This window comes from Hemitrygon akajei, chromosome 13 (assembly GCF_048418815.1).
Source record: "Hemitrygon akajei chromosome 13, sHemAka1.3, whole genome shotgun sequence".
NCBI classification, from domain to species: domain Eukaryota; kingdom Metazoa; phylum Chordata; class Chondrichthyes; order Myliobatiformes; family Dasyatidae; genus Hemitrygon; species Hemitrygon akajei.
Window position 1 is genome coordinate 104,242,867 of NC_133136.1, and position 18,020 is coordinate 104,260,886.

At 38.8% G+C, this 18,020-nt stretch overlaps 1 protein-coding gene across 6 annotated transcripts in view; it reads left to right on the forward strand.

Annotated features, from left to right (window-relative positions):
- The window catches only part of anxa3a (annexin A3a), a 75,926-nt gene that overhangs the window by 41,762 nt on the left and 16,144 nt on the right, over positions 1-18,020 (forward strand). For all 6 annotated transcript variants that reach the window (XM_073065201.1, XM_073065204.1, XM_073065200.1 and 3 more), the window contains 6 exons: positions 3,189-3,302; positions 8,601-8,691; positions 12,625-12,704; positions 13,341-13,400; positions 16,221-16,314; positions 16,400-16,495. In XM_073065201.1, coding sequence (XP_072921302.1) covers positions 3,189-3,302; positions 8,601-8,691; positions 12,625-12,704; positions 13,341-13,400; positions 16,221-16,314; positions 16,400-16,495 — 535 coding nt within the window. The remainder of the gene's footprint in view (positions 1-3,188; positions 3,303-8,600; positions 8,692-12,624; positions 12,705-13,340; positions 13,401-16,220; positions 16,315-16,399; positions 16,496-18,020) is intronic.

The window sequence follows — 18,020 nt, forward strand, 5'->3', positions numbered from 1 at the left end:
AAATTTATTATCAAAGTGTATATATATGTTAACATATACAGTACTGCATTGAAATTCATTTCCTTGCAGGAATTTACAGGAAAATAAAGAAATACAATAGAATTTATTAACAAGTATATATAAGCAAACATTGACAAACAACCGATGTGCAAAAGGAGACAAATTGTACAAATAAAAAATAAATAATACTGAGAACATATGGAGTCCTTGTAAGTGAGTCTGCAGGTTGTGGATAAATACAGAGTTGTGGTGAATGATGTTACCTATGCCAGTTCAGGAACCTGATGGTTACTGAGTAGTAACTCTTCCTGAACCGGGTGATGTGAGGCCTAAGGTTCTTGTACCTCCTGTCTGATGGTAGTAGCAAGAAGCAAGTATGGCCTGGATAGTGGGCTCCTTGAAGAGGGATGCTGCTTTCTTGTGGCAGCGCGCCATGTATATGTGTTCAATGGTGGGGAGGCTTTTCTTGTGATGATCTACGCTGAATCCACCTTTTCTGTAGACTTTTCCTTCCTTGGGCATTGGTGTTGCCACACCAGGCCATGATACCAAAGTTTGGATACTCTCCGTTCTGCATCTGTCAAAGTGTTTGGTGACATTCCAAATCTATGCAGACTTCTAGGAAAGTAGAGGTGCAGTCTTGCCTTCTTTGTGATGGACCCAGGACAGTTTCTCTGATATGATAACAGCAAGGAATGTAAAGTCACTGATACTCTCCACCCCTGATGAGGATACACTCATGGATCTCTGGTTTCTTCCTCCTGAAGTCAATAATCAGCTCTTTGGTTTTGCTGGCATTGAGTGAGAGGTTATTGATGAGGCAATGCTCAACTAGACTTTCAATCTCCCTCCTATATGTTAATTCATCACCTTCTTTGATTCAGCCTACAACACTAGTGTCATTGCTGGTGGCGCAATGGCATCAGCGCCAGACTCCAAAGTGAAGGCTCCCGAGTTCGAATCCAAGTCGGGCCACCCTTAAGCACACTTTCCATCCATGCTGGGTTGAGTTTCGAGCTAACCACTCGGCCTTGTCGCATCAGGAACGTTTATATCGTGACCCGGTTAATCCGAAAGCAGACCAATCCTGACACCATGTGCCTGACAAGAATGGCCGACTGTCTGGTGCGACATGCTAGTGTAATCAGGAACGTTTATATCGTGACCCGGTTAATCCGAAAGCAGACCAATCCTGACACCATGTGCCTGACAAGAATGGCCGACTGTCTGGTGCGACATGCTAGTGTCATCAGGAACGTTTATATCGTGACCCGGTTAATCCGAAAGCAGACCAATCCTGACACCATGTGCCTGACAAGAATGGCCGACTGTCTGGTGCGACATGCTAGTGTCATCAGGAACGTTTATATCGTGACCCGGTTAATCCGAAAGCAGACCAATCCTGACACCATGTGCCTGACAAGAATGGCCGACTGTCTGGTGCGACATGCTAGTGTCATCAGCAAACTTAAATATGGCATTCGAGATTTACTTATCCAAACAATGACAGGCATAAAGCGAGTAGGGCAGGGGGCTAAGCACACAACCTTGTGATGCACCTGTGCTGATGGTGATTGTGGAGGAGATGTTGTTGCCAATCCGAACTGACTGGGGTCTGGAAGTAAGGAAATCAATGCACAGGGAGGCACTGAAACCCAAGTCTTGGTTCTTAGTGAAGAATGTCAAGGTGATAATAGTGTTGAGCGCTGAGCTGTAGTCAATGAAGATCATCTTGATTGTCTAAGTGGTCCAGAGCTAAGTGAAGGGCCAAATGAAATGGCATCTGCTATTGACCTATTGTGGTGGGAGGCAAGTTGGAGCATATCCTGGTCACTCCTCATGCAGGAATTGATATGCTTCATGACCAGTCTCTTAATGCACTTTAGCACAGTGGATGTAAATACTGCTGGATGGTAGTTATTGAGGCACGTTACCACATTCTTCAGGGACACATAAAGGCAAGCATAACATTGGGTAAATCCTATGTAAGCAAATATATTTCTGAATAATTTCCAAAGCATCAGATGTTTCAGCAGAACCTTTTAACTTCCAGGTGTGTAGTTATTTGACAGAACAAAGCTATTGTGACTGACAAGCACACAGCAGCTGTGAATTGAAGGTGAACATGCCAGCACGGGCAGTCTTAGCATACTGACACTTGTTAAAACAGAAGTCAAACACTGAACAGAGACTTCAGTGCTCTTACAATAACTTCAGTGCTTTACAGCTCTTACAGTGCAATAACAAATCAACTTTTAAAATAATTTGTCACAGGTGTTAGTTAATGAAGAGATCAATGCTGCATTGCTGTCTAGCACTTTTACTCTTTGCTTCTTCATTTACCTGCAAGATTAAATTTTAACTGTGGCTCTGTATGTGTTGTCAAATAGGTAAGAGAAGATCATGGAAGAATTAGACACGTAGGAAGTTTAGCCTAGAGAGACATGGGCAATGTACTATTCTCAACTATTTATTTCATTACTGTACATCTGGTCAATTAGGTAAAAAAATTATTGTAGAATTGGGGAGGTAGGAAGTTTAGTGAAGATTGACTTAGGCAACCTGTTATCCTCAAATAATGTCACCCATTTATCAACTGATTATTTATTTCATTGGTATACTTTCAGTGACTACATGGAGTTGATTGGTTGTGAAGTGCTTTCAGTGAGTTGAGAATGTGAACACTAGTCTTAAATACATCAGGGAATATCAGGGCATGTCAAATTCAAGTTTAATTCATTCAACCATACATGAACAGCCAAGGATACAGCCAAGAGAAACAGCATTCATCCAGGGCCAAGGTGCAAAATACAGCACCAACCGTATACACAGCACAAGGCACAAATAACACATGTATGTTAGAGCTTGACGTGTCATCACAGAAAAGATATATAGAGAGCCCAAGTCCTGAGTGACATGACATGATAATGCTTGGATGTTATCTACAAGAACAGGCAGTTCTGAGCAGACTGCAGACACACACACACAATCCAGCTTGGCTTCCACTGAGTGGACACTGGAGGCAGCACTGATGGGAAGGGCTGGCCCCCAATACAGCATGGACATCATAGGATCATAGCTGTTGAGGGAAACAGCACAAGTAGTCGTTGATTCATTAAATTTAAAATGATTGCACAGTTGTGTTTGCATTTTTATTATTGTTTGGCTGATATTCTTTTCTGTTGCAGGAATTGATTGATGATTTAAAAGGCGACCTCTCAGGTGACTTTAAAAATGTGATCATTGCTCTAATGTTGCCACCAGCATTATTTGATGCAAAAGAGCTAAAAAGAGCAATGGAGGTCAGTTTGATTTTCTTTTGTTTTACGTATCATTTAGAAAGCAGATCGTCAATTCATCAATTGTATCAAAGCTATTTTTTGACCCTCTCTGCATCGTAATAATATTGTTGCATTAAAGGCTGAAGTTCACATTTGTAAATTCAAAGGTATGCTTTTATCCTTGGTGTGTGACTCCTCCAGTTTGATTTGGTTCAGATAAAGAAGACAAGAACTTTCGCTCAGAACCTAGCTTTGTTCTGGTTAGCGAGGAAACAAAACAGTATTTTGCTTTTGGTAACAAACTGCTCCATTTTATTCAGGTGGGCAGTACGTGTAATTCACAAACCAGTGTCACAGTCTGGTTAGCTCTGTGTCTGAAGGCTCCATATTTGGGGTCAGTGTGACTTTGGTGGTGTGAATGTAGAAGGCCGTGAAGTTCTGAGATTACCTTCCCAGAGGAGCTGAAATAAAGTCAGATGCTTTGGAAATGGGCAGGAGCTGGCATTGCCTGCGTAATGTACTAATCCTGCTCAGATAAAAGCATACATGTCCTTTGCTCAGGCTTCAATCTTAACCTTTAACCTCCTAAAGACAGTGGAATTCTTCAGTCAATCTTTTGCAGTGCGGCCTGCTTCTAGTCTTAGCTTGCCTGAATTGTAAATGGTAGCAAAAATAATGGTAAATGGTAGGAAAAAGAACAAAAATGTAACAAAATGTTCTTTAAATGATTAAAGAGCCAGGTGTTACCAACCCAGATTTCCATGTTGTATGACTTTAATGCTACTAGTAACAGAGTGAGATGGTTAAATTCAGAATAGTTAACAAGTCTGCTCCCAATTTCTTTCTGGGGAAATAGTTCCTAAAAATACATTGGAAACAGAGAAGGACAGATTAAAATTCACTTGTATTACTTTAGATATTTAATGACATCAGTGCCCTCCAGCAGCCCTAAAATACCAAATTATCCCCAAGTTACCCCTTCCTTTGCTCCATCCATGGGAGTAAGAGAACAAAGTATGTGTGCTGATCATTTTGGACCATTATTGGTGAATGACCTAACTTTGATGGGCACCTTTTTACTCTTATGACTTCCCATTGCATACTTTCAATGTTGTTATTATCCACACATAAACCAAGTGTAGGAACTGAGAAATTATAGTTTTGTTAATAATTACAGGTGGCAAATCAAGATGAAATAACACATGAATGGTCTTTGAGAAAAATGGTCTGAGTTATGTTATAGTTATTGAAGAATATAGCAAAGATTCTGACCCATTGGACCATCCAGTTCCCACAGACCAACACACACATTTTATTACACTAATCCTAGCTTATCCTATTTTATTCTCTCCAGATTCCCTTAAATTTCTTACTTGCTCCCTGAGGGCAATTTACACTAGCCAATTAATCTATAAATTCCCAGAGTTTTGGGATGGGAGTGGAAGCTGGAACTCCCGGAAGGAACTCACTCATGGGGAGATCATGTAAACCCCAGTATTCATTCATCGAATTAAGTTATCCCTGAATTTCAACAGAATGATAAAACCTGCAGATGCTGGAAATCCAAGCAACGTGCACAAAATGCTGGAGGAACCCAGAGAAAGAACATTATATTGGTCTTTTTATTCTTGCTTCAACCCTTTATTTAAGAATATCATGTGAATCTCCAATGCTGTACCAAGATTCAATAGGTTAATTGTCATGGTGGCATAGTGGTTAGCACAATGCTTTATGGTACAGGTGACCCAGGTTCAATTTCCACTTGTGCCTGTAAGGAGTTTGTACATTCTCCCAGTGACTGCATGGGTTTCAAAGACCTACTGCTTGGTGGGTTACTTGGTCATTCTGAATTGTCCCATGATTGGGCTAGGATAATATTGGGGTTTGCTGGACGGTATGGCTCGAAGGACTGGAAGGCTCTATCCCAATGCGGTATTTCAGTAAATAAATCAATCCCCTTGGAATGAGGCTTGAACCCGAAATTTACTGTCATTATGCACACACCAGCTTTTAAGTTATTTCAACAAAGTTAATAGTTTGGAAAGGTCAGCGTATAGTCCTACTACATATCTACTCAGCTTTGACATTGGGTGTCTTATTGCCCACAGATATACTGCTGCTGAGTATCCCCAGCTTTACAATGAATCTGTAGGTTTGTTTAAATTCATCTGCTGCCACTTTTATTCCCTTTTGCAGTGTATGCGATAGCGACCCTCAAATAAAGTAAGGCAGGGTGTCTCAATTTTTTAAAAATCAAGCCATCATTGATATATTAGCTCATCAGTGGATGTTGTGTTTGAATTTCTGGGAAGTGCTACAAACATTACTTTCTGTTTCCATCTGTTTTTTCTCATCTCCTTTTTTTCCTGATTTAACATTGAAATCACATTTTTAAAATCACAGAAATAATAATTCTGTGAATTAATTCTCCCTCATTGGTCCTACTCATTTCCAGTTTTTCAGATATTGCAGGTTAAAAAGTGTAAATGAGTCAGTACAGTTGTTATGGACTGAAGGACATGCTTCTATGCTATATGTCGCTCCAACTCCATGATGCTCAAGTTGATGTTGACTACTTTTTATTTTGTGCTACTACAAATATTTTTCAACAGTCCTTGCACGGAAAACAAATTGGAGCAGGAGGCTGCAGAAGCAAGCTTATCTGATGGCCACATTATTGTTCTGAAATGGACAGCAATTGTGTCAATGTTCTGGTGGAGGAAGTGGCTCATCATCAGCCAGCTGAAGGCACAATAACACAACACAGCTGTAGCTAAGAAACCCAGGCTGTGTCCGCAGTGAAGAGAGCCAAAGCATATACAGGGATGGAAGGAAACAAAATCAGAGACAGATAATATTAAAGTTACATATTTTTGAGTGTGTCTGTATCTGTGAAAGACGGGATTAACATGTTATCTGAATATTCAAAGATATCTAAAAGCAAACCAATTAGGCCAGATTTTCCTTTTCCTGGACACACTGTTTTACCCAAGCAGGTCCAGGCTTGGAATAACGCAAGCACAGCATGTACAATAAACTAGTTATGATACTGGAGTCGCAAACTCAAGGTGGTAGTGTGTGAAAATCATTCCTAGTGATGTTAATTGTGGATTGCTACTAGGTCCAAATACCACTAAGAGCTAGTAAATAGCAGCTGGTTTAATAATTTTTACTACTCATAGATTGGAACTGGTAGGTATTTCCAAATTCACACTGGACTAGGTCTTCCTTAATTGAGTCCACTACTTGGATTCACCATTCATAGACCTAACCCAGCCATATGTTCTCCAGATTAAGAGGAACAGATAAGATGTAACAACAATATGACACACAAGTATCAAGCAATATATCCTGAGATCTATCTATTCAATTCTTTGGCCTTAATGGTCACATACTTACAGATCATGATTACAACATTTCAATAGTAAACCAACAATCTTCCTTAGACACCAGTTAATCAAATGACAAGCCTTCCCTAGAGACACCTCCTTACAAACCCTCTCAAGTGAGCAGGCCGTGGGCAGTGTTTAATGCTCAGTCCTGATTGGCTGGATCTGAATTGGCTATTCCTGATTGATAAGTTTGAATTGGCCTTGTTCTGATTGGTCAACTATTTTAGGAATACGTGGCGCCAGACTGGAGCCATCTCTACACTCTTCGAACCTACATTGAGATTCCCCACGAACTCCATCTCTAGTGATTCCCTAATCTTTTTTGTAGGCGTTCTCTTCCTTGACAAGGATGTAGGCCTCATGAAATCTTGGTCTACATGAGCAAGATAGGCAGTGTTCAGCAATCCCACTTCATTCTGCTCTCAAGTTTTTTAAGACAACCTTATGTTGTTATCCTAGTCTTCAATGGCATTCCAGTCTCACCAATATAAAAAAAAATTGACCAATTCAAACTAATCAGTCAGTGATAGGTAATTCAGATCCAGCCAATCAGGATTGAGCATTAAACCCTGCCCATGCCCTGCTCACTCAAGACACAATTTCTCTAGGGGAACTTGTCATTTGACTAGCTTGTGTCTGAAGAAGATGGTTGGGCTTACCTTTGAAATGTTGTAATCAGTATGTGACTGTTGAGGCCTATGGATAGATTTGATAAGCAGTCATAAAGCCTCTGTAGTCGGTTATATCTTGACACCCCCCAATCTTGGAATCACCCCTTGATCTCTGAAGTCTCTGTTGAGATTTTTGAATAGCTTTTAAATGTTCTAATACTTTAATACATTTGAAATCTATTTAAGTAGAGTTTAATTATTAAGGATATTAAAATTTAAAGCATGAAGAAAATATATATCAGTGATAGGTAAATTATTGGCATAAGAAGATTCTAACAGTTGGCTTAAACTGAATTTAGAAAAACAAGCTAATCTGGGATAATCAATATTAATTAATTCAGGAAAGGTCAGTCTGCTTAACTTCAGTATATGGTTTGTGAAGATAATGAGGGAAATTGGGGTTAGCAGATTTAAATTATTCAAATGGATTTTACACAAAGGGGTTTATTTTTCCACTCTATTCCAATTGATCTCTCTGTTTTTTGCCTCCAACATATATTTGATGAAAAGATGTTGGATGGTTATTTAATTATATCTAGACATAACAGTTGAGGCTGTTTCTGTTTTATAACAGAGGAGAATAGCGGGATTTAATTCGGGTGTAGAAAATTAAGCAAATTAAAGACTAAGAAATATTTCATATTTTCCTTGACAGAGAAGTCAAGAACCAGGAGACTCAGATAGATATAGATTTTTTGGTAGAGAGATGAAAGTGAAGCTAAGTTTAAAAAAAAAAGCGCATCTCCAAAATAGTAGAGTTCATCTTCCTGGTGACTTGAAGAGCTGTGATTATTCAGCTGCAGTGGTGCAGACCTCAGAAGTGAGAATAATTTAGATAGCCCTATGGGTGAATTAGCCTTCTTCGTGCCAGAACCTACAATGTTTTTATAATCTTTTTTAACTCTGACAGATATTGTTGATGTATTTTTAATACAAGTTCTGGTTCTCAGTTTTAGTTTTTATTGTAAACATGCACCCTTTTGAAGAAATGTCCTCAACAAACAGACAAACCCTAACAACCACACGCATTTTAGTTTTAGTTATGAAAGCACCTGATTTTCACTGAGTACTTGAATTTCCCCCTACTTTAATCAGGCTTCCAGACGAGATTACACAGGAGTGGAAGATTCCTCAAGCTTTTGTAAACTTTCTCATCCAGAGAACAGAGAAGCCAGGAAAAAGACACACAAAGTCAAAAACTGATATTACTTCAACTTGACTTCTGTTCTGAAATTTCTTTAATTTAATTTTTTTAGGGTCCTGGCACAAATGAAAATGTGTTGATTGAAATTATTGCTTCAAGAACCAATCAGCAATTAAGAGAAATAAAGGACGCATACCAAGAAGGTTGATGGTTTGATGTCTTTGTTATTGCATCTAGCACTTAAAGGGGGTGTACTATTTACAAAGTTCAATGTTCAAAAATTGTTTTAGAGTTTTCAATTTTATTTGTGATGTAAGTTAGAAGACAAGCTGGGGTAATAAGAGTTTGTTATGGTAGCATGTGCAGATTGTTTAAAGTGTTGCCCAATAACCTATTAATTAAATTAACACCAGTGTGATAAAATATGTTGTCAGTTTATGACTCCCCTGTAGATTCTCTGCTTGAATTAACAACTTAAATCAATGTTCTGTAGAGTTCCAGGATCAGTAAATATATACTAGGAGCTGTCCAATAAATGAGATTATTTGACTCCTCCAGTTTGTTCCAATGCACAAACTGTGTCATGTGCTTTTTCTAGTATTCCTTTTTGATTTATGGTTAACAAAATCAACTCCAATTTGGAACTAACAATACAGTAGCAGAGTAGTGAAGTTAGTGAATTTGCAGCACCTAGTGTTGTGAGTGTTGGAGTATGCTTGTTTTCCCTGTAACTGGTCAGCTTTCCTCTTGGTGCTCTGGTTTCCTCTCACATTCCAAAAATGTAAATTACCCCATAGTTTAGCTTGGTGGTAAAATAAATATTTTTTTTTGGTGGCGGGGCTGGGGGTGATAATGTTTGGAATGTGGAGAGAATAGATTAGAAGGAAAATTTCTGGGAAGTGGGATTGCCCATGAGTATCAACCTTAATTATCTGTATCTTTTGAAGAGCAGATTTATTGATAATTTTAATTGCCTTAGACCTTAGAAGTAAATGAACATTATCTGTTCAATGGAATTTGGGTATCTCTGCAGTTGTTATGTAGCATGAGCTCTGGATTAAATAACCAAGCACTTTTACTGCTGTAGGAAGAGATGAACAGCAATATTACGTCCATATTGTGAATGAATATTCATATACAATAAATAAATTGCAATCTGTGCAAATCTAATGTTCTCATTTGCCACACTTGGAAGTCTCACTTCCTGTTCCTATCAACCACACTTCTCCTTGGGTTCTGCGGTCTCCTTGTTTTGGTAGTTCCAGTTCTGCCTGGAGAAAATATAAACTGGATTGATTAAACAGTCAGCTGATATGACCTTTCCAAAGCTGAAGCATTATATAAAGGTGCTTTAGACAACTATAATTAACAAACCTGAATGTCGCTCAGAATTTCTCATTTTAGCAATGATAACAACAGACAGTCATGATATTGGTTCAATATGAAAAGTATAATGCTGAGGACTTTCTTGAACTTTCAGGATCAAAAAGGGCCTGAAGAATTGCCCAAATCAGCTGCAACGGTAATAAAGAGCATTTGTCACATGAAGGGAAAGCTCAAGGATAACAACTACAAGTGCAAACCTATAAAATGAATCTAAGTTTTAATAAATTTTGTTCTGAGAAGCTAATGACTTGCAACCAATGATCATTCTGGTGGTTGGATTAAACTGAGCAATTCTTTAACATAGGAAAATTGTAATGAAACAGATTGCTTTCTATCTCAGTGACGTTTGCTAGGCTGAACTAGAAATGAGGAGACAGAGAGTGGGCATAAATGGATCACTTTCTGACTGGCAATGACTGAGATAAAAACACCAAAGCTGGTAAATTCGATTACTCACCTATAGGTAGGAAACACAGTTGTTTCAATGTTAGGTTACTACAAAGGGATTTGACAGTTTAAGCCAGTAGGTAAACATCGGTGAAATGGAGTTATAGTAAGAGAAACGTGAAGTTCAGTTTGACAGGGGAAAATATTATCAGTTAAACTTTGGGAGCTTGTATGCGGAGATGTGTTAATGTTCCAGTTCATAATTTACTAAAGATGAATATGTAGATAAAAAAGGTAATTAAGGAAGCTAATAAAATGATCATTTATTGCTAAGTGACATGAATACTACTGTACAAAGGCTATGCTACATTTATGTAGGGCATTAATCAGACCACATTGACACATTGAAGTATGCTCTTCCTTAAGAAAAGATGTCAATAAGTTGGAAGTAGTTCTGAAAATGTTTACTGGACTAATGCCTTGACTGGTGGGTTATATTATATGGAAAAATCGGGCAACCTATATTTGTACTTTAAGCACATCTATCCCCCCCCCCCACTGCCCCCCACTCTCTGCTTTCCACAAGGATCATTCCCGACGCAACTCCCTTGTCCATTCGTCCCTCTCCACTGATCTCCCTCCTGGCAGAAATCCTTGCAAGCGGGCAAATGCTACACCTGCTCCTAACACTCCTCCCTCACTACCATTCAGGGCCCCAAACAGTCTTTCCAAATGAGGTGACACTTCACTTGTGAGTCTGTTGGGGTCATATACTGTGTCCGGTACTCTCGGGGTGCCCTCCTGTATATTGGAAAGACCCGATGTAGATTGGGAGGCCGCTTCACCAAGCGCCTATAGTCTGTCAGCCAGAAAAAGCAGGATCCTCCCATTCCCATTCCTCTACGTCAATCCATGGCCTCCTCTATTGTTGTGATGAGGCCACACTCAGGTTGGAGGAACAACACCTTATATTCTGTCTGGGTAACCTCCAACCTAATGGCATGAACATTGATTGCTTGAACTTCTGGTAATGCACCTTCCCTCTTTCACCATTCCCCCATTCTCATTTCCATCTCTCTCCTTATCTCCTTGCCTGCCCATCACCTCCCTCTGGTGCTCCTCCCCATTTTCTTTCTTCCATGGTCTTCTGTCCTCTCCTATCAGACTCACCCTTCTCCAGCCCTTTATCTCCTTCATCAATGAATGTCCCAGCTGTTTACTTCACTCCTTCCCCCTCCCGGTTTCACCTTTCACCTTGTGTTTCTTCCTCCCCTCCCCCCCACCTTCTAACTCTGATTCCTCATCTTTTTCTCTCCAGTCTTGATAAAGAGTCTCAGCCCAAAACCTTGACTATACTCTTTTCCATAAATGCTGCCTGGCCTGCTGAGTTCTTCCAGCATTTTGTGTGCGTTGCTTGGATTTCCAGCATCTGCAGATTTTCGCTTGCCTGTACTGGTGTCTGCTGGGATTCAGAAATTGAGAGGCAACTGACTTGAAACGTAAAGGATCTCAGTGGGTCTTGAGAGGAATGATATGCAGAATAAATGTGAAAATTTGGGGTTTGTTTAAAAAATATGTAGTCTTTGAGTTAAGATGAAGCAACTTCAGGGTTCATTTCCCCAAATCTAGACTTTCTGAGAGGGCACTCAAGCTCTTCCAGAAACTTCCTTCTACACACACTGTGCTTCCTAACAGTACTTGGGCACTCTCCCCTTCCTTTGGAGTCTGTGCTCATCCCTGGCAACACATCCAATAGATGGAAGAGTGGTGTGACAACTGAAGGGCTGCTGCTTGAGGTCAAAACCCAATAAATACATGGCAGTTGTAAAATGAATTTGACCAGTAATGTCTGGTGTTCCTGAAAATGAGTAACATTGCACGGGAGAGCCAATAGCAAAACTTCTGAATGGACACAATTGAGTTCTGTGAACTGTGAACAGGACAGGAAAGGTGCTGGACTGTTTTAACACATTGGTAACCAATGCCCATGAATTTCAAGTCACCTTTAAGAAGTACAGAAACTCTTTTCACGTGGTGATCAAGATGGTTCTTACTAGCATGATGTATTTTCTTAAATGAAACCCACATAAAATCCTCCGGCTACTCACATTAGAATGTTATTGCAATCTTTGTTATTGATACAAGTGATCTCTTGCAAATGCAAATAGTTAAGTGACTATTATCCTTAATTGATCCAAAATTTTGACTTTAGATATATTTTATTTAATATTATGATGACTAGAGTTGTTCGTTTGTAATTTTTGAGTTCATTGAATTCATTTGTTCATATTTCATTTCTGTAATTCTTGTAATGACTGAGAACAAAAGATTCACAACTTACTCCACCAATAATATCTTCCTAGAATATAAAAGTGACTTGGCAAAGGATATTACTGAAGAAACATCTGGAGATTTTAGAAGGGCCTTACTCCTCTTGCTGGAGGTACTTCATCAATTAGTTCTTTCTATGCATGTTTTATCACACAGGGAGCTTTGCCTTACTCCATTTGAAAATGTCTGTATACTTCACCATAAAAATACAATCCATTAGAGTGTATAATCATATTACGGATGACTGACTTAAGAAGAAGAGATTTTATTTATATAGCACTTTAGCATGTCTGCATGATGCTCAAGGTGCATTACTAATTTCAATTGCTTTTGAAGTGCAACTATTTCAAAGGATTTACTTTCTTGAGGGCATTTCATTTCAGAGCAGATCATACCAGGCCCCATTGAAGGTTGGGATACTTTTGTTTGGATTGTGGGTTGTAATAATACTTTAGATTCTCAACTAAATTCCTTTAGGTAATTGATTTCCAAAAATTAAAAATCACTAATTCTAAAATATACAGCCAGTGCATTAGAACCGGAAAGAAATAAAATATTTATTTCCTCAGGGTTAGAACTTTGATCCAACTTGAAAGATAACCAAATAATTTTCATGGATAAGAGTTTTAGTGGCTGCAGGGAGAATTTGGTTAGTAAGTGTTAAGACAGGAGCAGCTCTTTCTGTACTGAGTGTCATTAAACCTCTGTATATAATATGTAAGCTTTTCATTATTTTGTTTAACACCAGGCTCGAAGGGATGAAAACTGTCAGGGTGTGGATGAAAGACTTTTTAAAACTGATGCAGAGGTATGTTATTGTTTAAATTAGTCCAATTAGTCATCTGGTAAGATGGTGGCGCACTCAGACGCAGCGGCTTCTAAAGAGTCAACCAAAGGGGTTATTGTCTTTTTTAAAATTAATTTTTATGATTGCAAAACCCTGATGGAGATTAAGAACTTCAGGTACTGCATGTCTACCTCACCCATGAGGTATCATTGGCAAAGAAACTGAAGGAGCTGGCTGGACTTGATGCAGACTGAGATGCTGCCTGCGACACGGAGGAGTTGGTGCATGAAGACAGTGTGCAGTCTAACAGCAAGTGATTGTCCTAGTCACTTCTCTTATGAATGCAAGGCCCTGTTGAGCATTGGTGGTGTGGAATGTTGCAAGCCCACTTTGTTGGTGAACAGCGGGGAGCTGCGTGGCCTCATTTTAGCGAGGATTAGGCCTCAAGCCACGCGTTTCAACTGTTTATAGCCGCCCGGGGGAGGCGTCGGGTCGAGTGCTCCACTGGAGTGCCGGAGGTGGTGTGGCCAGCATTCATGGTACTGCCCCCATCAGTGTTTGCTCAGCAGAAGACGAGCTGCATTGTGTTCGACAGCAGACTGCTGCAACATTCATGGACTCAAGGACTTGGACTGTATATTTTTTGTGACTGCATTTTACTGCTATCTTGTATTTGTTTGTTATCTTATATACGTTTACAATCTTGTGTGTGCTCGATGTGCTTTGTGCTGTGTGTGACTGTTGGAAGTCTTTTGCACCTTGGCGCCAGAGTAATGCTGCTTCGTTTGACTGCATTCATCGTTATCCATGCATGACAACTAAACTTGAACTTGAATTAGTGGTCGCTAATTAACTAATTCTCCAAGTGTCACTTAAAAACTTGAACCAACTCTTTTGATACGCTTTCAACACTAACACATAGGCATTTGAGCATTTCCGCAACTAGTTCTAAAATTAACTGCATTATAGACTAGGGGAGGCTTCAGAAAATTCTTGCTACACTTTAACTATGGCCACAATATTGCAAATAAGATATCATTATTATCATTATGTGTCGTGTCAAATAACATGTCATACTTTGGAAAATGTCAAATAACAGCTGAACAAAATGTTTAAAAAATTGAAGGATGTTGTGGTGTTTCATTCACACTCAGATTTGAATTGAATAATGTGACCATGCCAAATAATCGGTGAGAAATAAGTTAAATACTTATCAAATCCCAAATGAAATACAAGAATCTCCCACTTACCTACAGCACTGATTAACGTCTGCAACTTAGTTTTGATAACTATGGTTCTTTTGATAGTTGTGATCTGATAAAAATCTTATCTAGAAATTTAAAATTTAAAAAGTCATGTTTTTGCTTTTTCCAAGTAAGAGTTCACAATTAAATTATATCCCTCTATCACTCCACCAGTTGGAAGGTTTCATCAAGAAGAAAGACAGCTACTGGTGCAGTCATTGCACTTTCAGAAACAGAAATACTGCCGCATGAACAAGTATTATCTGGCGTTTTGAATGAAATCGAGAGAAGGAAGAGTCCTACATTGTTATGCGATGATTAAGTGTGTCACGTTTTTATTGTCAATTTAAAAACTGTTTAATTGACAAATATAAATTAAAATGTAAAATTAGTGTTTGTTTAAATCTAGTGGCTTAAATAGATGCCCAAGAATTCCAGTGGAAGAGTATCATGCTGCCCCCTGTGATGGCATTATGACTATGTGCTCATCTTGGTGCAAACCTCACTAACCATTCTGATTGCTTCAGGAAGTTGCAGTTCAGAGCCACTCCGGACAAATACAAGTGCAGCAAGGTGCAGCAGCTTTGCTACTATCAGGAAACAGTGGCCCATTGGTTTTGATAAATCAGAATGTGACAAGTGTGTGCAACAGCTCGAGGAATTTATTATTACAAAAATGCCAAAAACTATTGAAAAAGAAAGAAGCATAATAATCTCAACGAAGAAACTTTCTTGAAACCTGCCTCTCGGTCAAATTAATTCTTCTCCAATGAAATGAATAAAGTCACTGAGTTAGAACAACATTAATTAGTGTAGATTCAGTGAACAGATATCCCGGTTTAAGTCTTGGGGAATTGCGCAAAGTTGGAACTCCACTACTGGATTCTATGAGGACTATAGCTGGGAATTTGCCCGCAGACGCCTCTCAAAACATTTGGGTCTTAATTGTTTGCACCTGCTGGGGAGAGAAATCGATTTTCCGTTGAAGGAAGGAAATGCCAGCTCTTCCATGCAAAACTGCTAGCGTATCTCAGGAAAATCCCAGCATCTGGATAACCACTCTTGTCCAATGGAATGCATACATTGAAGTTGCATAGGTGAACATTTCAATTACCGAGCAACAGGATTGTAGAAGCAGTTACCACACACAAACTCTTTATCCTTCTCTCCTAATGGTATTCAGATCTCTGCATGTGTCTTATTTTGTGTTTTATCTCTGGAGTGCACTGATCTTATTAGATAATAAATGCATTTTATCACTATTGTTAATCAGTTAATAGTGAAATTCCAATTTTAAGAAATCACATCATTCAAATTTGCTTAATCCTGTGATTTTTATTATTTGGTCATTATGAAGTTAAAAACACAAGTGATGGCCCAGTTTTTACCAGAAGACGAAAATATTCTTAGTTCCCAATTCAAACTATAATGGGATGGCTACCACAAAGAATATGAAAGAACCAATTCGTCATGAAGTCTACTACTTCAAACGTATCATGTACAATTTGTACCAAGATCAGATTCTTACCACCATCTTCTGTTATTGCAACCACTACAGCTGGAGACATTTCTGTAACCATTACTGTTTATATTCTAGGCACTTTTCAAGGCTGGTGAGAAGAGACTGGGAACTGATGAAATTAAATTTATAGAAGTCCTATGCTTAAGGAGCCCGTCACAGCTACACATGAGTAAGAAATTCATTTGATACTGTTGTCATTTTATTCCAAAGTCTGAGTAAATAGAATAATGTGTTTCTTATTTTCTTTGTGCTAGCATTTGATGAATATAAACTCCTTACCAACAAGACCATGGAGGACAGCATTAAAAGCGAAATGTCTGGAGATTTGAAGAAACTGATGTTGTCATTGGGTGAGTCAAATTGAATGCTGAATGTTCAACATTGAGGACAGCAGTGGTAAATAAGACATGTAGAGTTTTGTGCACATATTCTGTCATTCCTCTGACGTTTATCAGCTTCTCTTTTGAAGTGAAGCTGTTTTATTTTTGTAACAGCATTGGGTGCTTTGCGAAAGCAGTTACTGCTATTAGTTGTGGTTAGTTGAAATACCTCTTCAAAGACCATGGCCGTGCCTGGGTAGTGATAGCACTGAGCACTAGATATTTGACCAGATGAGCTTTTGAGCTGATTGCAACAATTTCCACCACTAATACAAACAAAACTAATAGATTTGAAGTTTGTTGGACTTCAATGTTTTCTAGTTAAGTACTGCATAAATTAAAAAAAAATCTCATCTATGTTTTCAAATCTTTTGTGGACTCATTACCCCTCCATCTGTATAATCTTCTCCAGTGCTGTACCCTTCAATGAGATTTCCGTATTCCTACACTTCTGTCTAGTTGTACAACTCCAAGTTTAATTGTTCCACCATTTATCACCATTTAACAAGTCATGAAACTCGGGAATTACTTTAATTTCACTTAGCCATTTTCTCACTTCTGTAAAGAACTTCTTAAAACCAATCATTTTGACATAGCTTTTGATCGTTATTCATAACCTTGCATATAAACAGCATCAATATTTTGACTGATGACACTCCTGCAATACAAATTTGATCTACAAGCCGAAGGAGAAGTTCTGTCCATGATAGGTTTTGGTATTTATAAAGAGCCATAGAAAGCAGAGGCCCTGGAATTGTGGTAGTCGGAATCATCTATTTAGCAGGGTCTGCTAACTGGAGTAGAATTCAGCTCTGCTCGAGTTCCTCCACTTGAATTCTCCTCAGGACATTTCCAGCTGTTGAACAAAAACATAGAACTAATTATACACAGATGATGTGCTGTGTTCTCATGCAGCAGTAGTGAAGAAGCCTTGTGAAGCTGATTGGAAGATAAATTTTTAGACAACTTAGTGGGGAAAAAACTTGGGGAAATTTCTTGGCGATCCACAGAGGAGATCATGAAGCACATCCTTTGTTCCACACTCAATGCATGATCTATGAATCTGTCGAGGATCACTGCTCTTATGTTTTTACCCCACACATAGACCTAAAATAAAAAGAGTGAATGAACCATGTTGAGATCAGTCCATCACCTCCTAACATGAAACCACCAGCTGTTCAGGAAAAAAAAAGGGAATTTCATCTATGTCTTTGGGAATGATCCAGAATCTGTGTACTGTTCTGGACACAGATTCCGTAGATGATGGAAAGCCAGAATAACACTCAAAATGCTGGAGTGGAAGGAGAGAAATCAATGTTCATGCTAACATGTTGGAGGCTCCTCAGACAGGATGAAGAGGTCAATACTCCCCAATGCCATTAGGCTTTACAATTCAACCGCCAGGACTTAAGAACTTTTTAAAAGCTATTATTAATGCTTTTTGAGATAGTGATTTAGATGCATATCATATTCTTTACTGAGTTAAGTATTGTAT